The 24,516-nt window shown below is 44.0% G+C and overlaps 1 protein-coding gene across 2 annotated transcripts in view; it reads left to right on the top strand.

The window, feature by feature from the left end:
- Positions 1-24,516, top strand: part of CNTNAP5 (contactin associated protein family member 5) — a 991,178-nt gene that overhangs the window by 673,203 nt on the left and 293,459 nt on the right. For both annotated transcript variants that reach the window (XM_051848810.3, XM_089329361.1), the window contains exon 13: positions 17,874-18,074. In XM_051848810.3, coding sequence (XP_051704770.3) covers positions 17,874-18,074 — 201 coding nt within the window. The remainder of the gene's footprint in view (positions 1-17,873; positions 18,075-24,516) is intronic.

Below are 24,516 nucleotides of genomic sequence, written 5' to 3'. Positions count from 1 at the left end.
ATTCCATCTGCTGGTTCACTCCCTAAATATCCACAATGGCTGGAGCTGGGCCAATCCAAAGTCAGCAGCCGGGAGCCTCTTCCAGGTCTCCCATGTGGGTGCAAGGCCACAAGATCTTGGGCCATCTTTTACTGCTTTCCCAGGCCATAGCAGAGCTAGATCAGAAGTGGAACAGCCAGGACTCAAACTGGTCCCTATATGGGATGCCCGCACTGCAGGTGGTAACTTTACCTGCTGCACCACAGTGATAGCTCCAGATGAACATTTATCGTGCCATTTTCTAGATCGATTGCCTGCCAAGTGTATTCAGTAGATAGAGAACAAAGATCGCAATACTGTGCTTAAGGAGCACGTGAACATATCAGACCTTGGGATATATCTATATATAACTGAGCACATGCCTAAATATTTTATTTTTTATTTATTTTTTATTTATTTATTTGATAGATAGAGCTATAGACAGTGAGAGAGAGAGAGAGACAGAGAGAAAGGTCTTCCTTCCATTGGTTCCCTCCCCAAATGGCCGCTACGACCAGAGTTATGCCGATCCAAAGCCAGGAGCCAGGTGCCTCTTCTGGGTCTCCCATGAGAGTGCAGGGGCCCAAGCACTCGGGTCATCCTCCACTGTCTGTCCGGGCCACAGCAGAGAGCTGGACTGGAAGGGGAGCAACCGGTACATGAACTGGCACCCATATGGGATGCCGGCGCTGCGGGTGGAGGATTAACCAAGTGAGCCACGGCACCAGCCCCTAAATCTTTTATTTTAAATATATATTTGTTTGTTTATTTATTTGAAAGGCAGATTCACATACGTACACACACATGCACACACACACAGATTTTCTACCTGCTTGTACATTCTCCAAGTGCTCTACACACATTCAGGCCTAGGCTAGGTCAAAGCCAGAATTCAGGAGCCAGAAACTTCATCTGTGTCTCTTATGTGAGTGGCCGGGGCCCAAGCACTTGGGTCATCATCCATTGCCTTCCCAAGTGTATTAGCAGGAATTTAGATAGGAAGTGGAGTAGCTGGGACTCAAACAAGCACTCCAGTATGGAAAGCAGTTTTCACAAGTAGCAGTTCAACCCATTGCACAACACTGGCCCCAGGGCTTAGCTCATACTAAGCTCCGTCCCTCATTCATCTCCTCATCTCTAAGGGACTCTGAAGCTAAATTTCCTAAAATGTCAACCCAGGGCTTATCCTAGCTTCTCCATGGTGGATGTTTCATAACACTGTTGATTGCAGACACCTGATGAACCCCTTGTTTTGGAGACAGGGCATTCAGAGATATTCTAGCCCATAAGGATTTATCGAGACATTGCCTTGTTTACTGTACACAAGCAATTTATACTATAACCATGAAATAAAACCATCATCTCTTAAAGCAATTTCATCAAGGCCATTTAATTTATACAACATTCCTGTAGATACTTAATAGTTATGGGATCCTGGTTAAGTTATTTAAATTCTGTGAGGCCCAAAGTCCTCATGTATATAGTAGGAATGACCACTTACTTTTACTGCAATGGGGTGATTTACAGATTAAATAAAATTAAATGGGCAGATGTATTTATTGCATCCATTGCAGAGCCTGGCATTATCATAAACACCCTTGAAATAGATATAATCACCTAGACATTAAAGTTCTTGCAGGCTCAAGAGCAGTCCAAAAGCCATCATAGGACATATCGGGCTTGAGTTTGACCTTGGAAGACTGACATTGTGGGGCCAGGCAAAGAGGAAACATCAGTCTTGTGGACCTCAAAGGGGTCACAGATGTTTGATTCCTCCTAATTCTCCCCAGGTCTCCTGATGCAGTGATGTGATTTGGCTGAACACACACTTTTCCTGTTAGCAAGAGAGAGATAACAAGCAGGAGTCCAGGTGTCTCCTAGAAAGCTTTCTTGCTCCATCTTGCTTTAGCTCTCAGCCCTGACTACAGGGAGAGATGATGCATGAAAGTCAGTCTACATATTGAGAAGAATGGGCCGGCCCTGTGGCTCACTAGGCTAATCCTCCACTTGCGGCACCAGCACTCCAGGTTCTAGTCCTGGTTGGGGCGCCGGATTCTGTTCCGGTTGTTCCTCTTCCTGTCCAGCTCCCTGCTGTGGCCCGGGAGTGCAGTGGAGGATGGCCCAGGTCCTTGGGCCCTGTACCAGCATGGGAGAGCAGGAGGAAGCACCTGGCTGGCTCCTGGCTTCAGATTGGCGCTACATGCTGGCCGTGGTGGCAGCCACTTGGGGGGTAAGCCAACGCAAAAAGGAAGACCTTTCTCTCTCTCTCTCACTGTCTAACTCTGCCTGTCAAAAAAAAAAAAAAAAAAGAGAGAGAGAGAGAGAATGAAAAAAGCCAAGATGGACTGGTAGTTTGCAATACCTTGTTTTGTGATGCAGGCAGGCAGGCAGGGGAGCCCCTCACCTGCGGCCTTCTTTTCTGTCAATCTTACTATGTGGACCCATGTAAAGGGAGCAGGCATCAGTCTTGTATTCTCAGTATGCAAATAAGAGAATAGGTGGTGGCTTGTATCTATTTGCAGTGAGAAATTGCTGTGACACTGGCGGCCATCCATGGGGCCAGTTTCTACAACGGCTTTAAAGTAGCAGTTGTGAGTGTTGTTTTGTTCTCCTGGAATGTCCTTTTCCGGACTCTTCTGTGCACAAAGCTCTCATTTTTTTTCCTGTGAAACTCCTTTGATTGTCTTAGTTTTCATGGCTGCTCTTTGAATTTACAAAATCAAAAAACCACCACCAAATCTAAGCTACTTCTTTAGAGTGAGGTCTTGGGGCAAACACTGGCATCGCAGATAAGCAGCAGCTTGAGATGCCTGCATTCCATACTGAAGTCTCTGTTCTGCTCCTGATCCAGCTTCCTGCTGATTTGCAACTCAAATACTTGGGTTCCTGCCACTCACATAGTTCCAGTCTCTGGCTTCAGCCTGGCCTAATCCTGGAGGCTGGAGGTTTATAGGTGTTTGAGGAGTCCATCACCAGAATGGAGTTTCTCTCTCTCTCTCTCTCTCTCTCTCTCTCTCTCTCTCTCTCTCTCTCTCTCCATCCTCTCATCTCTTTCTGTTTCTCCCCCCTTCACATAAATGCATACAAATTTATTTTAAAAATTTTATTTAAACTAAATGTTCTTGCTTTGATTCCTGCAGTATTTCCTAGTTTTGTCAAATCATTTCTCCAAGGTGAGTTACTCAGCTTTCCTTTGCCTTTCTTCCTCTGTAATTAATTGTAGAATGTATTCGTTCATTGTGGAGATTCTATGAGATTATGAATGTAAACCACGAGCAAAAAAAAATGTCTGATGTCACATGCCAAATACATGGTCCCCAGAAATTTAGAATTTGGTTTTTTGGTGTTAGAATATAGTGAAAACAATAAAAACTAGCAACCTTCATGTGTGCACAATTTCTGACACACTGAAAGTAGTCATGAAAATTAATTAAGCAGAAATATTTACACTTGATACTACATGGGCTACCATGGCATGAATGTCTGAATTTGATTATAGTTTTGCTTTTTGTTAATGATTCAGCCAATTAGTCTTTTTAAAAAGGATTTATTTATTTCAAGGTTAGAGTTACAGAGAGAGAGGGAGAGAGGGAGGGAGGGAGAGAGAGAAAGAGAAAGAGAGAGAGAGAGAGAGAGAGAGAGAGAATCTTCCATCCACTGGTTCACTATCTAAATTGCCACAATGGTCAGGGCTGGACCAGGATAAAGCCAGGAGCCAGGAGCTTCATCCGGATCTCCCACATAGGCGGCAGGGGACCAAGCATTTGGGGTACCTTCAGCTGCCTTCCCAGGCTCTTTAGCAGGGATCAGAAGTGGAACAGCTGGAACTCGAATCAGTGCCCATGTTGGGTATCAGCATCTCGGGGTCTCAGGCAGCAGCTTAACCCACTACATCACAACACTGGTCCTGTGCCCAATTAATCATGAGCTGCTCGCTCTGTGTGTGTGTGTGTGGGGGGGTGCATTGGTGTTGGTATAACAGCATATGCATCTAAAACTTTTGGCGCATGGCAGAATAGTTTTGAGCACTTATTACACATGAAGCGTACATAAGCTTTATCTCATTTTCTCCAAATTCTATTGGAATTTCAGAATTCAGATTCTGAAATCTCCAAACCTACAGAAAAGTTGTAGCAAAATGAACAGCCATACACCCTTCACACAATTGCTTCAAATGTTAACATTTTGCCACATTTGCATATTTGTGCTATCCTCATATATGAAGGGTCTTCAAAAAGTTCAAGTAAAATATGGATTATAAGAAAACTGTATGTGGATTCAAAAAGCCTGGCATCAAAGTGAATTTACCTTTTGATACTATTTTTCAACAAACTTTTTGATATGTCCCTCTCTCTTCACCCTACCTTCTCATGTATTTTTTTCTTTTTCTCTGGAAGCATGCATTTAGCCTATCAGATAAGAAATCTGTGTTCCTCATTGGAATGTCTGGGTTCAATTTCTAGCTCCAGCTCCTGACTTCAGCTTTCTACCAAGTTAGACACTTAGATGCTGGGGGCAGTGGTGATCGCTCAAGTAACCAAGTTCCTGCTATCCATGTAGGAGACCCGCGCTGTGTTCTTGGATCTGGTCCTGGCCATTGCAGTCATTTAAAAATTAAGCTGCAGACAGAGGCTTTCTATCTTGTTTTTCACTGTCTCTCTGTCTCTCTCTCTCTCTCTCTGTGTCTCTGCCTCTTAAATAAATTAAAAAATACTTTAATTGGACATCCTTATTAATCAAATTAAATTAATTGAAATTTTAATTAAAATTATTTTCTGAGTCATTTCAAAGTATGTTATAGATTTCATCTTGTTTCTCCAAAGAAACACACAGATGCTTCAAGAAGTTCATGGAAAAATAGAATTAAGAGATAAGTTTATTTTTTAAGGTTTTTATTTATTTATTTGAGGCAGAGTTACAGACAGAGAGAAATGTTTTCCATCCAATGATTTACTCCCTAAATGGCTGCAATGGCTGAAGCTGAGCTGATCTGAAGCCAGGAGCCAGGAGCTTCCTCCAGGCCTCCTACATGGATACAGGGACCCAAGCACTTGAACCATCTACCACAGCTTTCCCAGGTGATAAGCAGAGAGCTGAATAGGAAGAGGAGCAGCCAGGACATGAACAGGAGTCCATATGGGATGCTGGTGCCACAGTCAGAGGCTCAACCAACTACTCCAGAGCACTGGCCCCAAGAAATACGTTTATTTTGATGCCAAAATGTTTTGACATCATCCACAGTTTTTTCATAAATCTGCATTTTTGTTAACTTTTTGAGAAAACCTTCATATATTCTCCTATAGGTAATACTAAAATAATTCATAAAAATAAATATTAATCCAATTAAATTATTCAATATATAGTCCATGTAGTTTCTAAAGTGTCTTTTGTAGTATTGTCTATTTTAATATTGTATCCAGGATTCAAGTAGATTCCCCACATTGGATTTTATATCAAGATCCTTAAAGTGTATATGCATGTGTGTGTGTGTGTGTGTGTGTGTGTATAATTTACTTGAGAGACAGAAAGAGCTTTCCCATCCACTGGCTCACTCCCTCACACGCCTGCAATGGCTAGAGCTGGGCCACAACCAAAGCTGGCAGCCAGGATTTTTTTTTTTTTTATACATAGCAGCTTTATTCATAATAGTTAAAAACTGGAGGCAACCCAAACATCAACTGGCAAATGGATAAACAAAGTATGGTTCATCCATACGAGGGACTACTACTCAGCAATGAAAGAAACAAATCACTGCCGCATGTGACAGCACGGATGAATACGTAAAGCATTATGCTAAGTGAAGACGCCAGACACAAAGGGTTACGTCCTTAAGGGTTCCATATACGTGAGCTTCCAGGAAAGGCAGAACTAGAGGAATAAAGAGTAGATGAGTAGCTGCCAAGGCTGAGAGGTATGGGGATGGGATTGACTGCAAAGACGCACAGGGGAATTTTCAGGGTCAAGGAAGCATCTGTGTCTTGATTGAGATGGCAGTCACATGACTGCATTTGTCAAAGTTCACTGAACACTTGAAACACAGGTCAGCCCTGGTGATGATCTTTTTGAAGAGTCCAAGCTAGTCATCACATAAATGCTCTATGTTGTGGGGTGTGTGTGTGTGTGTGTGTGTGTGTGATTATTCACTCACTCTAGTACATTTCGGCAAGAAGACCTCCTTGCATCCCACTAATAACCTCTCGACATCAGTCTGTCTCATTATTGGGTATGCTTCGCTTCCTCATTAGACTAAAGAGGGTCTGCCACATCTTTGCTTAGTACAGGTGATCTGAAGTATTGTGTTGATATTGTGAATATCTATTCTCCCATATTTCCTTCCAATCTATTAATGATCACAATGTTTCCAGTTTAATCTTCAGTTAATCTTCTAGCTCTAAAATTCCTGCTTCACTGGGAGCTGCCATTCTATCTTCTTCTCTGTAGAAGAGTTCCCTTGTTGCCATCTCCACTGTCCTTCATGCCACCACCACAGACTCATAAATCCCACTATTTTAAACCGTTACTATCACCATCCTTCTTTTTAATATTTAGATATTCCCCAGAATAGCTAATCACAGCCCCTTTAATTCTACTCCTGTGTGGTTTATACGGGCTCCCATTAACCTGGGTGCATTCCTTTGCATTCTAGCAACATCTGCTTGCCGATGTGACCAAGAACTTGCCCTACTCTACACAGAGACTTAGATATTTTCCTAAAGAGGCCTAGTTCCTTCCTGTAGGGAATGCTGTTTGCAAACCATAAGAACTTGCCCCAGCATATGCCCCATATGCACTTATTTACTCTATCCTATAATACACACAAGAACAACTTCTGAATTGCATCAGCAAAGTCAATGTGAATAAAAAAATAAAGTTGAACATTTCCCCAAGTTTTAATTTTTTTCATAGAAGATAATCAGCCAAGGATGTACAATCACATATAATAGTGAATTTAAAAGTTACTTAAATTGTTCTTTTTCTGCATGTGGTTATGTTCCCAATTTAATGTATAGTTAGGCTATTTGTTTCAGTAATATTTAACTTAAATACTGTCAAGTTTTAATTACATGCTTTTCCTTCACACTTTTAATTATATATTGAGTATGTGAAATGTTTTCATATTACAAAAATTAATTCAGCATAATATAAATAAATAATGGTTGACCACAGATTTCTGGTTCTGGCTTCTGTTGCCTCACCCGTTCTGATCCTTCTCCTCAGGAAAACCATGCGTGTTAATTCCTCTTTCCTTTGTGTATTCCTTTTCTCCTTTATTATTGCACAGCATGTAACATACTCCTTTGTGTGTCAATACCCTTATTTTGCCATCTTACAACATAGAGGAAATCAGTGTAGATCAGTTTACAGAGACCTTATGTATTATGTATTACAGCTGCATATTGTACTTCAATATGTCAGTTAACCATACTTGTTCAATCAGACACCTATTGATGTGTGCTTAATTTTTTTCCAATATTCTTCTATGTGCAATAGATAACGTTGGCAGCACAGTAGAATTTCAAGTACATATCTCAACATCCTTTCCTATCGTGTCTCACTTTCCTGCTGGTTTCAGGAGCTTTCTCTATGAGTGAGTGAATTCCCTGGCAGTCTGTTGTGGATATCTGCTGCGGCCAGGTGTTAGGCACATGGGGGATTTATGAGACAGGCTTTTTGTCTGTGTGACTCTGGCAATTTACTAGGGATCTGAGCAAACGGATTGCTGTAATAGTGCTTGAGTGAGACAGGCACAGGCTGCTGGTGGAGGTAGGAAGGGCTAGCCTCTCTGAAAGGATTCTGGTACCATGGCAATGCTCTTGGTAACACGATGAGCTCCAAAGTAGAGATGTCAGGAAAGGAAGACGAATAATTCTGCTCTCCTCTTGGAGCTTCCTGTCAGCCTCCTCCAGAACAAGAAGGCAAGCTCCCGCAGCATGGAGTAAGGAGCCACTGTCACACGTGAGGGAGGCTTGAGAAGGAGATGCACACGCTGCTCTTTTGTGTATCTCTTCTGAGGACTGAGGCAAGCCCTGGGCAGTCAGAGCCCTCTGAATTCTGCACAGGCCCCGTTAATCTTCTCAACAAAGGGGTGGAAACTGCCACCTATACACCTGCATCCCAGTCCTGGGTTGTGCGTTCCTGCAGTTTATCTCCTTCAGTGGACTCCATAAAGCATGGGGCATTTGCATTTAGAGAACACAGAGTTTGGGAAAGGTTGAGTAACCTTCTCAGCACCAGTCAGTCCGTAAGTGGACTGCAGTGGAGGTTGGATCTGTGTGAATTTCCAGAATTATCTTCAGAAAGCAGCAACAGTGGGGCCTGCATTCTAACGAAGCAGGTTAAGCTGCTGCCTGTGATGATACCCGCATCCCATATGAGCCCTGGTTCAGTCCTGGCTTCTCATCCAACTCCTGGTTAATGCACCTTGGAAAGCAGTGGAAGATGACCCAAACACCTAGGACCCTACCACCCACATAGGAGACCTAGATGGAGTTCCAAGCTCGTGGCTTCCCACCTGGCCCAGTCCTGGCAGTTATGGCCATTTGGGGAGTGAACTAGTGGATGAAGATCTCTCTCTCTCTCTTTCTCTCTCTCTCTCTCTTTCACTCTATAACTCTGCCTTTTGAATAAATAAACTTTAACAACAATGCATCACAACTGCCCAACAGCATTCAGAGCCCTAGCCACAGCCCCACAGTCCCTTTCCTATCAGGGTTCTTGGGCCTAGGGCTTCCTCCTCTCGCTGCTCTAAAGGTTGTGACACTAAGCTCCTACAGCTGTCCCCCTCCAACCTGCTGCCGGCCGACGTGCACCTTAAGGGGAATGAAGTGTTCGGGGTGCTTCCTTAGTGGAATCAGCAGCCAATCCTTGTAGCTAAGCGTCTATAAAGTTGCTGAGCCTAGCACCTCACATCTCTTTCCTTCCCAGTCTCTAACACCAAGATCTGCACACACCAGATGGTCATCATTTCTCTCTTTCTCTCCCCTCCCCCCCTCCCCACCTCTCTTCCTTCCTCTCCCTCTCTTCCTTTCTTCCTCTCTTCCTTCCTTCTTCCCTTCTTTCCTCCCTCTGTCCCTCTCCCTTCTTCCTTCCCCACCCCCTTTCTCTCCTTAAATAGTGAATAAACAGGTCCCACATGCTTCAAATCTGTCCTCAAACACCACCCATCCCCCAAGACCATCAGACGTTTCTCTGTCTCTTTGAGCATGACATTGCTTCGAAAGTAAAAGAAAAAAATAACTGCCCGAAAAGGTGCATAAGCAAGAAGAGACTCGAGTGAAGGGTGAGGATAAATCACAGCCAAGTGCGTTGCCTGGAAGTCGTAAAGCGGGCCGGCGGGCGGTAATGGACCGGCCTGGCCGCCGCTAATGCACAGCGTTGGGCCGGGAAGCGCCTGAGCGCGCTGCCTGCTAGCTAAGAGCCCCGTGTAGGCAATGGCTGTAGCCAAGCAAGATGGATCCTCCCCTACGCTGCCAGGCCAGTATATGTGGGCGGGGAAATGGCCCTCGAGGGAATTCTGAGCCTTTTAAAGGAGTTGGAAACCGTTTTGTACCAGATGTCTCCCTTTCTTTTAGAGGTAGGGGTGGAGGAATAGACCCTGCCTCAGCACGGGTTCCCATAAGTGTTTCTATTAATGAAGTAGCGTGCGCGGGTCGTCTTTGAATCGCTTCAGCTGCGTCAGTGTGGACTCAGGCATTGCAAGTAACCAAGTGTTACCCTGAACTGGCGCTATGAGCCTCTCAACCTTGTGTTTGTTTTTGTTTTTAATTTGTATTTATTTTCATTCCGTTGAAAGGTAGAGTAAGCCAGAGAGATCTTCCACCTGCTGGTTCACTTCCCCAATGCCTGCAATAGCCAGGGTGAGGCCAGGCCAAGCCAGGAGCCTGGAACACAAACTTAGTCTCTCACACGGCAGGGACCTAAGGATTTGTGTCATCATCTGCCACCTAGCAAAAAGGTGAAATCAAAAACAAGGCCAGGACTAAAGTCCAGACATTGTGATGCTCTCTGCTCATGGCCTTAGCAGATTCTCAGTCCTCATGCTAAAAACCTACCCCTCAATCCTGTGTTTGCTTATTTATTGAAAAGGCAGAGTGACAGAAAGAGGGAGGGAAAGAGATCTTCCACCAGCTGAATCAGTCTACAAATAACCATAACCCACTGAAGCCAGAAGCTTATGACTCTCCCATGTAGGTACAGGAGCCCAAACACTGGGGCCATCATCTGCTGCCTTCCCAGGTGCATTAACAGGGCACTGTATCAGAAACAGAGCTGCTGGGACTCAAACTATCAGCACGGTATGGGATGCTGGAATTGCAGCTGGTAGCTTAAACCACTGAGCCACAATGCTGGCCCCTAATCCTGTGTTGTTTTAATCAGTACCCAGGATAACATAAAACAATGGATTTTTTCCAGTTCACCGATTAGGAGACAGAAGTGTAGGAGGTGACCTGGCTCTTCCACAATCAGGAGTCTGTTGGGTAGTGGAACTGGCATTCGAATCCAGGCCTGAAGATGGCATTCACACCCAGGCTATCCTCTAACACATCTGTTCTGTGAGCCATGCGCGCCCTTTCCAAGCTGATCCTGACTTAGCAGCCATTGTTGTGATTGAAATGGGGAGGCAAGGTACAAACAGATGAAACATTAAATAACCATTGCAAAAAAGACAGGAGCTGTCATGAGCTCACACATAAGAGATGTCCACTGAGCGGTAGAGGCAGTGCTTGGAAGGTTATTTACACTGTCTTTACCCTTGGAGTAGAAAATTCACTTTGTCAACATAGAAAACTGTACCCAAAGTGACCCCTGGGACCCTCATATAGACTTGCTTTATTACAATAGGAGTAGAAGTGAATTGGCACACTGTTCAAAGAACTATAACCAGCTCCCTACAATGATTTCAGTTCAATTAAGCTGGGTATTGACAATCTGTAGACTTCCCTTCCTCGAAGCACAGTGATAGAAAAATTGCAGTTTTTTCTGGCTCTGCAAAGAGACAGATATGTGTGCAGAATGAGGTCTTATTAATCAGAGTTATTTCTTGTGTCTCCTTTTCTCCTCTCCTTTTGTTTGTTCTTTCTTCTGAGTGGTGTTCCCCATGGCAACGGATGGAAGAGCTTGCAGCATCTGTAATTACTATTATTAATAATAATGATCACAATAATAATACCAATCAAACATAATGAGAGGAAAAAATATGGAAGAAAATTAAATTGTGGTTGTGTGTGTAAACAGTTTCCAGCTTCTGAAATACGAGGCACAGGGACCAGGTGGGTCACCGGGAGACCCAGGGCCGAGAGTGCTGGATGTGCTTTCCTGGGGTGACGTGGGGGAGGATTTTGCACATGGAGGATACAGAAAGTTCCAGAATTTCCTGGCTGGTGACTCTGCTGATTATGTGTGAGGCCTGCTCTTAGTTTCTCTTGCTGCTGTTACTATGTGTTCATGTGTTTTGATTTTTTTAATTTATTTGACAGGTAGAGTTATAGACAGTGAGAGAAAGAGACAGAGAGAAAGGTCTTCCTTCCATTGGTTCACCCCAAAAATGGCTGCTACGGCCAGCGTGCTGTGCCGATCCGAAGCTTGGAGTCAGGTGCCTCCTCCTGGTCTCCCATGCAGGTGCAGGGGCCCAAGCACCTGGGCCATCCTCCACTGCCTTCCTGGGCCACAGCAGAGAGCTGGGCTGGAAGAGGATCAACTGGGACAGAACCGGCTCCCCAACCGGGACTAGAACCCAGGTGCTGGCACTGCAGGTGGAGGATTAACCAAGTGAGCCGTGGCACCGGCCCCTGTGTTTGATTTTAAAATGTGGAACTACTTTGAAATTTGGATCATTACGTAACACGTACATAGAAGACCAGGTGTGGAAATACTGGAACCTGCATGCTTGGAAGAATACAACTGGTAGGGATGAAAGCACCTAAGTTGCTCAGTTCTGGGCAGGAGGCAGAGGATGAACAATCCCATAACTCTCAGGGGAAATGGCGCCTACCTGTTACTGGTCACAGAGGGAGAGCAGTTGCTGGAGTGAGTCTCCTGGGTTCTTTTTCTCAGCTTAGTATAGAAATAAAAAGCTGGGAACAGTTTGCAAAGAGGCAGCAATTTTATTCGATTGGCAAGCAATAGAGAAAGTGTCTGGTTCAAGAGGAGACCAGGCATGGTGCCTGAGTAGGACACTGGCTTCAAGGAAGTGTCCTGGATTTTTATGGCATCACTGTTTGTTCACTGGGTTATCCTGTTGGGAGTGCCCAGCAGACAGGGGGTTTCACATATGTATGTTGATGGGTTTGGGGCTCAAGGAGGTAGCCGGGGATCTCCTGGAGACTGTCTGTCTTCTTGGGTCTCAGCCCCCCTCCTCTGCTAGCTCTGGGTGGAAGATTGCAGCTTGCTTGAAGGCATGGTTTAAAACTGCAAGATCACACAAGATAGCCAGGGTCTCTTGGAGCTGGTCCAACTCTCCCCAGGTGCTCAGTCCCTTCCCCTACCAGCTCTGGGTGCAAGATTGCAGCCACCCTGAAGATGTGATTTAAAGCTGCAAGGTCAAACATGCAGCACAAGAAGCTATTAGTGAGGGAGATGCCACTAGGCCTGGAGACAGGCTTTGCAGCCACAGCCAACAGCCTGCTTGTGCAGGACATTCTACCTATGTCTGAAGAGGCCCACAGACTCCTAGCACCACTGGCTGGCCACACTATCTTTCCCCTGCCTCTGCCATCCCTGTCCAAAGCAGATCTCTGGGTAGCTCATTCTCCCCCTTTATTCATACGCTGCATAGCATTTCTAAGGTATTTGTCATTCTTGGGTACACAGCTTTCTCCACAAAACAATGGCAAGTTTCTGGAAAAGTTAGGCAGTGTGGTTTCCTCCTGAGTATGTGTGCTCATTTGGATACATTTCACATCTTAGAAGATCTACTAGCTCCTGTGGAGATAGGCTTGAAAGCAACACATCACACTGCAATTTGGGGAAAAAATGCTGGTTCACATAACAATTTATGGTTATGTCTGCCAGATGATGCTTTACAACTTCTTGACGCATGTGATCTGATGATCCATGGCCTGTGTCTCCTTGGCCTGTAAGGTGGCACCAGAGCTGGAGTGGATTGGAGTCATGAGACCATTCATCCTCGTACCAACCCACTGAGCTGAATACAGCTTTCGAAAAGCAATCATTTAAGTATATAATAACTGTAACTGTAAGCTAACCAGGAGTTTCAGTGAAGTAGCCCTATTTCCCTCCTAAACTAGTAGTGAATAGCTACCTGCCTGTTCAAAAATCTCCAAATGCAGTCCTTTCTAAGGGAAAGAGATTTGGTCTATTAGAGCAGTGAGGTTTTGTTTCTCATCAGGGGACTGAATAGTGGGGATCCACAGTGGAAATGCAGGAGAGGGACCTGAATGGAAAAATACAGGATCAGAGGGCAGCATTTTTCCAAGTTTCAGGGCCCACCAAAAAAAAAAAAATGTGTTGAGTAAATTTCAGGAAGTGCAAGGTGCATGAATAAATAGACATGGGAGGCTTTTCCACTGAGAATCAATAAATGAACAAGGTAGAAATTGATTTACTATACGCTGCAGTAAGCTATATTCAAAGAAATCTCAGTCCATCATACTTTAAAACCCATACGCAGCATCAACTCCCTCCTCTCCCCAAATTCCCAAAGGAATGATGTTCCCAGGTTGTCATTCTAATGATACAGTAATGATTTAAGACATATATTTTTAAATGTTTTCTATTTATTTGAAAGGGAGAGAGAGAGGGAGAGGGAGAGGGAGAGAGAAATCTTCCATCCCCTGGTCATTCCCTACATGTGGCTATAACAGCCAGAACTGGACAAGGTTGAAGCCAGAAGCCAAGAACTCCATCTGGATTTCCCATTTAGGTGGCATGGATGCAAGCACATAACTCATTGTCTGCTGCTTCTCAGGATGCATTAGCAAGAAGCTGGATTGAAGGTAGAGTAGGTGTGATTTGAACCAACACTCTGAAATAGTATGTAAGCCTCCCAAACAGCAGCTCAGTCCACCGTACCACAATGCCTATTACCCGGTACATATTCTTCTCTCCTTTGAGTGCCAGACAAGGTGTTATGTGTTCCTGTGAACCATGACAGTTAATCATAGTGATATTATCTTGAGTGAAAAGACTGAAGTTAGTATACCCATTCTCAATGAGGAAATATCAGAGATATAAGATAACTTGCACATAGTTTCACTGCTGACGCAGAGCAAAACATAGATTTCAAACCGGGTATGCTTATTCCCAAAGCTAGTCAAACTGTTTGATACTATCACTAATGCCATTGCTGCGTTTCAAATCTTGGCTTTAGGGAGTCAATAACTGGTCCAAGATTGCTGAACCTGTAAGTACTGGGCTGGCATACAAACTTGGTCTCCTGATTCTAGACCCAAGCTGTGTATACTAATAGTCACTGCCCACAGACTAAATTACTACCATGAACATTAGCTTCCTGGGTCCAATTTTATTTGGTCACTTGTAGATCCATGTTTTGGTCCACTGGGGAGTACATCTCCACCTCTCCCACATCCACCTATAAGGATGTTCACGATAGATACTACTTACTTGAAAATTCTCAGAGCTGAGCTTCACCTAGGCTTCCTCCAGCTAAGAACTACGCTTCATCATCCTAGGTTAGACCTCAAGAGCGTCAGCCTCCAAAGCTGAGCTCAGATGAAAGCCACCTAAGCAATTCAAGGGTTCTAGCCATCATTTCTCCTCCTATCCATTATTCTGTACTATGGTTGGCAATGTTTATCATTTATAGTGATGTGGTCTGTGGTAGGATGTTCTGAGTGTTGTCTATGTAAAGTTCCTAGTATGGAGTGCTAGCATACCATCTACTACTACAGATTTGGCTAGGTTTTCCTTTTCTTTTTATTAATTATCTGGGCATTTCAAAACTGTCTATTTTTAGTTCTTCCTCTACCATGTTTCAAAAAGTTAAGCTGTAACTTTCCTTTGGTCATTTTATCAGTCTTTGTCTATGTTGGTAACATTTTTTTGAGTTCTGAGTTAATTATTGCTGTAATCTTTGCTGATATGAATCATGTGTTATTTTTATTTTAAAATTCAAAACCTGGGCTGGCACTGTGTTATAGTAGGCTAAGCCTCTGCCTGTGGTGCTAGCATCCCATATGGGTGCCAGTTCGTGTCCTGGCTGCTCCTCTTCCTATCCAGGTCTCTACTTATGGCCTGGGAAGCTGGTGGAGGATGACCCAAGTGCTTTGGCCCCTCCACCCATGTAGGAGACCCAGAAGAAACTCTTGGCTCCTGGCTTCAGCCCAGCTCTGGCCGTTGCGGCCTTTTGAGGAGTGAACAAGCAGCTAGAAGACTTTTCCCTTAGTTTCTCCCTCTTTTTGTCTGTAACTTTGCCTCTTAAAGAAAGAAATCTTGCAATAAATTTACATAAATCATAAAACAAACCACTTTTTTTCAATAGTCTTTCTAGAAAATGTGATCCTGTCAATAAAAGCTGGGGGACGTGGAGGTCACTCAGGGACTGAATTAGGGAGCAGTGATGAGTCAATGTCTGAGCATAGTGAGCATGTGCCACAGGGCGAGTTCCCTCTTTTAGAGCTGGAAAATCCTTCAGAGATCATGAAAACCAAACCTTGTGTTTCTTCCTCCTCCTCCTAATTTGTTGAAGTTGAAGTGTGGGCAGGTGAAATGGCTTTACCCAAGCTGTGTGCAGAGTTAGTGATAGAGAAAGGATTGACTACGAACATCTCTGTGGTCACTTTCTTCTTTTTTCAGCCAAGTCATTGCCAGCAGCTAAGATCCTGCTTCTGAGTAATGCTATGTAATCCAGATTGCATTCAGGACATGTAAGCTGATGTTAATTAATAGTGGTTACCTTCAGGACATGTGCTCAAGGTTCCTGGCTGATAGATGTGCCTTGATCCATTTCTTTACCTTCTAGACCTTAGCTTCCCCATAACTGAGGGCGTGGAAGAGGGAGGAAACCACATGACTTCCACGTTAGGTTCTTTTCAGGTCTCAGAGTCTATGAAGAGTAATGATGCTATTATGTGGGCAAGATACTCAAATGACAAAAGCTTTTCCAGTCTTCCTGTTTCCTCTTTTGCTTTATTTGTGAGGATGTTCAGAATTAAATTGCATGTCCAATTGCAGTAAATGCTTAAGCCCAGGTTATTGTCACAGAGTGTCTGATACATCACAGATAATGCCTTCTGGCCTTGTATTTTTGGTTGCTATTCCATATGAGCAGTCCTGTCATGGCATTGCTGCTGTTTCTGCCCGATTTTTATTGTCATTGTTGTTTTGTAGTTTTAACCAAACTTTTGAAAACTGAAGTGACTTGTCCAAGCTTATTGTTGGCTGAAATAGTTTTCAAATAGAATTTCTCAAACTCTACAACTCATATTCCTCTCTTCTCTTCTTGCCTTCCAAGTGTAAAACATATCCTTCCTTCCTGACATAAAGGTCTTCCTGTTTGCATGGTTCTCTTTTTGTAAATCTTAACATATTTTTCTGACAAAGAAAGATAACTTGGAGAATAAATAATTTTTAAAATTGCAATTAAGTGCACTGCATATATGATGTGGACTGCACAATTGCAGTCTTGTCAACAGTGCATCTTTTGTAGGTATTTTCTATGTGCTCTGTGCTATTTTCAATACAATACCTATACTTCTCTGAGAATATTATCTGTGCTGATGATGCTGTGTCAAGGAAGTGTGCCAGTAGCAAGAAGGAACCAGATACCCTTGGTTAAACACTTTCTTGGGTCACTTACTGATTGTGTAACCTTGGGTGAGCTACCTCATTCTCCATGTGCACATTTTTCTCACTTTTGATATGTCAATATTGACTGATTTTCAGTTTGAGTTCAGTCATCCCCCTGTACTTCTACATCCAAGGACTCAACCAACCTAGGACTGAAAATACTTTGGAGAAACAACAACTGAAAATACTTTAGAGCAAACCATGGGGGCTGGCACTGTGGTGCAGCAGGTAAAGCTTCCACCTGTGACACTGCCATCCCACATGGGTGCTGGCTCGAGTCTCAGCTGATCCACTTCTCATCTAGCTCCTTGCTGATGTGCCTGGGAAAGTGGTGGAAGATGGCCCAAGTGCTTGGGCCCCTGCCACCCACATGGGGGACCCAGATGGACTTCCTGGCTCCTGGCTTCAACTTGGCCCAGCCCTGGCTATTGCAGCCACTTGGAGAGGGAAATTGTGGATGGAAGATCTCTCTCTCTCTCTCTCTTTCTGTAACTCTGGCTTTCAAATAAATAAATAAATTTTTAAAAAATCTGTGGCCGTGGTGAACATATTGGAACTTTTTTTAGTTATTATTCTAAAAATAATATAGTACAACTATTTCCATAGTATTTACATGTGTCAAGTAGTATAAGCAATCTAGAAATCATTTAAAGTATATGGGAAGGTGTGTGTAGGTTATATGCAAATACTACATCATTTCATGTAAGGAATGGGAACTTCTTGGATATCCACAGGGGTCCTGGAATAAAACTTTCATGCATATGGGAGGATAGCTGCATTGTCAGTTTTAAATGAGATAATGAGATCATTTCAAATAAGATAATGGCTTAATTTTAAGTGAGATAATGGATATTGGGTGCTTAAAAAAAAACATGGGATAAGGATCTTCAAGGTTATTATTAACTCCCATACTAACTCCAGGAGGAGCTGCTAGGGAACAAAAGCTCTGTGGTCCCCCTGTTGGCGAAAGTGGAGCATGCAAGGGGTGATTAACAGCTGCCTGTTGAGTGACTCCTCACACTACTTGCATTTTCCTTTTTCAATCTTTCTTCTCACCTTTCTTGCTTGGTGTTGTGTTGTCTGAATAGAGGACAAGATCTGGACGCTGGTGCAGCACAACAATACAGAGCTGACCCGAGTGCGGGGCTCCAGTCCTGAGAAGCCCGATACCACTACCTTGGACTACGGCGGCAGCATGGACCAGCTGGAGGCCATGATCGATGGCTCAGAGCACTGCGAGCAGGAGATGGCCTATCACTGCAGGAGGTCTCGCCTGCTCAACACACCAGGTAAGGCTTACCCTGCCCCTGACGCTCTGTAGGACGCTTCTCCATGGAATGCCTGAGACATTGACATTTGACAAGAAGGGGATATTGCTCTGATGCCTGTAGCCTCTCAAGTTTTGCTCCGCAACCTTGAAAAAAGTACAAAGGCCATCCCACAACCACTGTGAGGGTGAACAAGTCTCTGAGAGCACTGGCAGTGGAAGAGGGGCTTGAGGGAGCCAAAGGAAGTGTGACACTGGAGAAGACTATTTTTCTGGGATTGAGAAGCCACCAAGGATCTCAGCACATTCAACCAGGAGTAATGAATTGTATCTGGGACAAAGGGTGCATAAGGGTGCAGTATTCGGCAGGCAGGGGCCTTCCTGCATGTTTGCAGTATTCTTGTTATCTGAAATGTGGAGGTATCAGCAAAATGTCTCTTGTAAAGATCAAGTAGGGGTGGGTGTTGTAGTCTATATTCTATATCAAGTGCTGATTCAAGGCGGAGCTAGCTGCATTCTTTCTGGTGCAGCTTCCTGCTAATGTATCCCATGAGGCAGCAAATGATGACTAAGTGCTTGGGGACCTACAACCCACATGGGAGACCAGATGGAGTTACAGGCTCCTGGCTTTGGCCTGTCCCAGCCTTGCTTTTTGCAAGCATTTGGGGAATGAACCTGTGAATGGGATCTCTCTCTTTCCCCTTTCTCTCCCTTTTAAGTAAATGAAAGTAAATAGGACATTCAAGATAATATTGCTTTTGGAACAGTGAGACTGGCCTTATTTATTAATTTTTCTTATGGCTTTTTTTCCTTTTTTGATTGAATAGTTGATTCAGTTATTAACATACTGGAAAAATAAAACAGAAGAACTCTAGGACTGGTTATGAAAATCTAAGTTATTGCAAAGATCAGGAGGGGAGGGGTCAGAATTTATTACTTTTCTGTCATTCATTCATTCTTGTGACTATCCATTCTTCAGTTATTTCATGGCAAAAAAAAAAAAAAAAGAAAAGAAAAAGAAACCACAAGGGGAGGGAGCATCTAAGAAAGAGAGTTGCAAAACTCTAGTCTCAAGAAGCATATAACCCAGTGCCTGGGGGTTAGGAATCTGAAATACCTGGAGGAAAAACAATAGAAAATGAAATGTCAACGAAGGGGAAGTGATGGGAATCTAACTAAATACAAGGTACTGCTTGGCTAATCTGAAATCTTCGGGGAAGAGTTGTTCCACATAAGTGAATTTTCCAGATAACTGTCACTTATCCCTTTAACCACCAAAGATCTTTGCAAAGATTTTTTTAACTACTTGAAATGAAAATCTTTCTCAAATGGATTACATGCCTCCTTGCCTTCTTAAACAGAAAGTTCTGAACACAAAATATAACCTTTTCTTGATGACTCAGGATCATCTTTGTGAAAATCAATTCTCTCCTTGGACTCAGCCATGCTCAGAGGACTGGTTAGATGAGAAGCGATGGTCAGTGCCCGTACTTCCCAGCATACCCTGCAGGATTCAGTGTTTGTGTTACATGTATCTTCCTCTCCTCGGGCTGTCAAGCTTACATGTGTCACTGTTGGTGCTATTCTCGGGGCGTTTGTCTCCAGAAACTGCTCCTCCATTTTTCATTGTATTGCTTCTAGTTTTCTTTTTTTAAAATTTATTTGAGAAGCAGAATTTGGGGGAGGAGGAAACAGGAGGAGAGAGAGAGTGAGATAGAGATATTTTCTATCCAAATGGCCACAATAGCCAACAGCTGGGGCTACTCCAGGTCCAAGATAGGAACTAGGAGCTCCATTCGGGTCTCCCATTAGGGTGGCAGGGGCCCAGGCACTTGGGCTATACTCTCATGCTTTCCCAGCAACATGAGCAGGAAGCTAGATTGGAAGCAGAGCAGCCAGGATTCTAACAGGCACTCTGATATGGAATGCTGGCAACAAAAATGGCAGCCCAGCTCACTGAGCCAAAACTCTGGCCCCGTTGCTTTAGTTTTGTAAGGATTGAGTTTGGAATAGGAGTATGTTCACTCTATGTGAATTACTTTAGAACATGTATCCTGTGATATTAATTTTGCTACACAATTTCTTTTGTACATGCATTTCCCCAAAAAAACAATTGTCTTAAACTCCCTGAGCATATTGAATGGGAGGAGCATGGATTTGGGAGCAGCCCATGCGGTGAGGACTTGATTCTGTTACTTACTAGTCATGGTATCCCGTGGGGCTGGTCAATTTCTGTAGTTTCAGTTTCACAGCTGGAAAAATTTGCAGGAAGATCCTGAACTTCTAAGGCTGATAGAAGGACTGAAGGAAAAGGCAGTCTTAGTTCCTTGTACCAAACGAGGAACTAAATCTTAGGTGCCCAGCAGGTAGGAGTATCCTTACTCACAGTCCTCATCCCAGCAATGAAGGTCCAAAATCTATGTTATAATGAGAAACAGTTCAAAGGAGAATTTTTTCCTACTTATTTATTTGAGAGGCAAAGATAAAGAGAGAAAGATAGAGCTCCTGTTTACTGATTCCCTAAATGATCACAATGTAGGGCACTTGGCTGTGGCCAAAGTCAAGAGCCAGAAACTCAATCCAGGACCCCTGTGTGGGTAGCAGGAACCCATTTACCTGATCCACCACCATGGCTTCCCAGGTTCTGCATTGACAGTAAGCTGGAGTCAGGAGTCAGAGCTAGGAATCAAACCCAGGTACTTCAATGTGGGACTTCAATGTGATTTATCACTAAATCATTCTGTTTACAAAGGGAAAAAGGACTACATCTCCTCTCTCCCCCACCCCCCCCCTCTCTCTCTCTCTCTCTTTGGAATATACTATTTACTTATGTGTTTGTTTATTTTACCTAGAAACCTTTCTTAAGGTTTATAAACTTCATGCATTTCATATATACAAATTTAGGGACATAGTGATTCTTCCCATCCTTCCCTCCCTCCCACTCACACTCCCACCCTTTTTCCTCCTCTCTCTCCTATTCCCATTCATATTTTTCACTAAGACCCACCGCAGCTCAATTTACAATAGCTAAGATATGGAATTAACCCAGATGTCAATCAACTAAAGAATGGATAATGGCATCTCTTCTTTACCTACCTGAAATTCTGGAATTATTGAGCAGGTCTTTCTATCCCTTCAGAACTTAGGAAGGGGTTCATTGCCCTGGAGTATGGCTTTGCAGCCTGTGTTTCACACAGAAATAAGGCACACATGATATCCTATATAAATTTTTAAAAATATTCATTTATTTGAAAGGCAGAATTACACAGAGAGAGAAAGAATCTTCCATCTGTTGGTTCAATCTCCAAATATCCACAATGGCCAGAGCTGGGCAGATCTAAAGCCAGGAGCCAAAATCTTCTTCTGTGTCTCCCATGGGGGTGCAGAAACCCAAGCACATGGATCATGCTCCGCTGCTTTTCCAGACATATTAGCAGGGAGATTGATTGGAAGTAGAGCAGCTGGGACTCAAACTGGCACACATAGAGCATGCCAGTATGGCAGGCAGTGGCTTTACCTGGTATGCCATAGTGCCAGCCCCCATTCTATATAAATTAATATGAGTTCATATCATCATTTCTATGAACAGCAGGGTACTCTCTTATATAGACATACTGCAATAAACAAATCTATTTGAACACCTAGCTAGTTATCATTGTTAAACTATTACAATTAAGCATGTAAGGACATTTTTGCACATAGATCTTTGTGAACACAGCTGATTATATCCTTAGGAAAAATTCCTTCAGATGCCAGTTCCAGGACAAAGAGTTACATATTTGTAGGTCTTTTGCCATATTTATTTCTGCAGTGTCTCAAACTTGTACCAACTTCTGCTCCCAACAACACTGTGGGGTTGAGGCCCCACTCACCAGCAAGGCACATTTTCATTTTACTTCCACTTTGGCCATCTGATTAATTTAAACCAGATTGGTGATAATTGTAACTATTTGTTGCTGTTAATTTAAAACCACGTGTCACCTGTTCCCTGTAGCTTCTTGACTACAACTCATGGGTAGCTAGCATTAGTAAAAGCTGTGGAGTATTCTATATGGTGATTGTAGAAGGATTTCGATAGAAGGTAGAGAATGCCTTCTTTCCATAGATTCTCCCCCACACTATACATGGTAGATAATAATGAGAAGGAGTTGGTCGAGTGCTATGGCACAGTGGGTAAAGCTGCCACTTGGAATGTCTGCATTCCATACTGGAGTGCCTAGTTTGAGTCCTGGCTACTCTGCTTCTGCCCTAGCTGCCTGCTGACACATATTGGGATGTAGAGAATGACGTCTCAAGTGCTTGGGTTACTGTTACCCAAAGGGAAGACTAGGATGGAGTTTTTGGGCTCTTGGCTTTGACCTAGCCCAACCTAGGATACTGTGCACATTTAGCTAGTGATCCAACACATAGAAAATCTCTTTCTCTCTCTCACTCTGTCTTACAAGTAAACAGATGCATCTTTGAAGAAAATAAAAGGAGGGCAGAAATAAAATAAAGCAAGATAAGAGAAAATAAATCAATATTTAAATGGCCAGCCATTTCATATATTTGAGGATGTGTGTAGGGTGCTCAGTGTGCATCATCTCTCACTCCAACAACAGTTCTGTATTGCATGGGTTTTTTACCCTGTATCAGTCAGTTTTCTGTGGTTGGAAAGACATACTTGGGACCAGTCAACTTTCTGAAGAAAAGAGGTATATTTAGCTCTCCCTCCTGCAAGTTACAAGAAATGACTCTGGCCTCAGCTTGGCTCTGGAGAGGGCCTCAAGGCAGAGTCCCAGTGGCAGGAGCACCTGGGAGAGAAGGGGGTCACTTTGCCATATGGGAAGCCAGGGAGACTTGGGTCAAGCTCAGGCTTCATAACGACTTGCTCTTGCAAGAACTCATGACCCCTTGAGCACTACCTTAATTCCTTTAAAGGACAGAGTCCCCAGAGACCTCCCACCAGGCACCAGTTTCTTTTTCTTCTTTTTTTCTTTTTATTTATTTATTTGAGCAGTAGAGTTACAGACAGTGAGAGGGAGAAACAGAGAGAAAGGTCTCCTGTCCGTTGGTTCACTCCCCAAATGGCCGCAACGGCCGGAGCTGCGCCGATCCGAAGCCAGGAGCCAGGTGCTTCTTCCTGGTCTCCCATGAGGGTTCAAGAGCCCAAGTACTTGGGCCATCTTCTACTGCTTTCCCAGGCCACAGCAGAGAGCTGGGTTGGAAGTGGAGCAGCCGGGACTAGAACCAGTGCCCATATGGGATGTGACACCACAACACACAGTCCTCTGGGGAACAAACCACAGCACTCCCCACCTGACAGTTCATAAAACAGAGCCTCAGAAGCAGCATGGTGCTTGTTTCATGGCAGGCAGCTGGCAAAGGACAGATCTAGCTCCTGCACCCAGCTTTGCCTGATCAAAGCAGAGATGATATTTGTACTTTCTTAAAGACTTATTGACTTACATATTTATTAAGGGAATGAGTAAGAGAGATGGAGGGAGGGAGGGAGGGAGAGAGAGCAAGAAAGAGAGAGAGAGTCTTCCATTTGGTTCACTTCACAAATGCCTGCAGGAGCTGGGCTGCACCAGCCTGAAACCAGAAGCCAGGAACTACATCCGGCTGTCCCATGTGGGTGGCAAAAACCCAAGTACTTAGATCATCTGCTACCTCCCAAGTGCATTATCAGAAAACTTAAGCAGAAGCAGAGGAGCTATAATCTGATCCCAGGCACTCTGAGAATCCTGTGCAGCAAGGGAACCTACTGTTCCACAATGCCCATGGCACCCCATGGATGCTATGCCTGACATCCTAAAGGGTCAAAAGTGACGAGGAGCGGGAGCAGTCAGAGTGAACATGAGCTGCCTTGTTGTGCTCAAAGTAAAGAGAAGATGGAGAAGGGAAGGCACAGCTCTCTCTGTCTAGGCTGTGCATGCACCAGAGTCTCCCGGTTGGACAACCCCTGAACAGCATCCGGAGATTTGTGCCGCCTCTGCCTCCATGCAGCAGCTTCCGGGGCTCACATATCCCTGTCTGGGCCCCGGGGATCTGTGGATTCCAAAGACTGCATCCCCAGAGCCTCATGCTGCCTGTTCTCGGCTCTGGCTTTGGCTCTGGTTCAATAGTGAGAGAGAAGGAGAAGGGGAGCCAGGGAGGGTAGGGTCACACGTGGTTCACCACTGTGTCTTTTTCATTCAGTTTGTGACTGAACCATGACACTGTCATTTTCTGACAGTTTCCTCTGATATTCTTCTCCAGAGCTACTGATGATAAGTGCCAGCCACTCGGCTGTGACATCTATCTTCTAAGTGAAAGCTCATACTAGAAACTCTGGAAAGAGCTGGAATTCCAGGAGATGGGGAGAGGTGTCTGCTATTCTTGTGCATGGCTGCATTTTCCTTCCCTGTGTTTGCTGCTTCCCACCCTGAGCTCTGCAGAGCCTGAGCTCCATGCTGCAGAGAAGCTCACGAGATGGGGCAGGC

The sequence above is a fragment of the Oryctolagus cuniculus genome, chromosome 3 (genome assembly GCF_051225735.1).
Source record: "Oryctolagus cuniculus isolate XC-2025 breed Fujian yellow rabbit chromosome 3, ASM5122573v1, whole genome shotgun sequence".
NCBI classification, from domain to species: domain Eukaryota; kingdom Metazoa; phylum Chordata; class Mammalia; order Lagomorpha; family Leporidae; genus Oryctolagus; species Oryctolagus cuniculus.
Note: the sequence above shows the minus strand (reverse complement) of the source record. Positions and strands in the feature narration are given on the sequence as shown.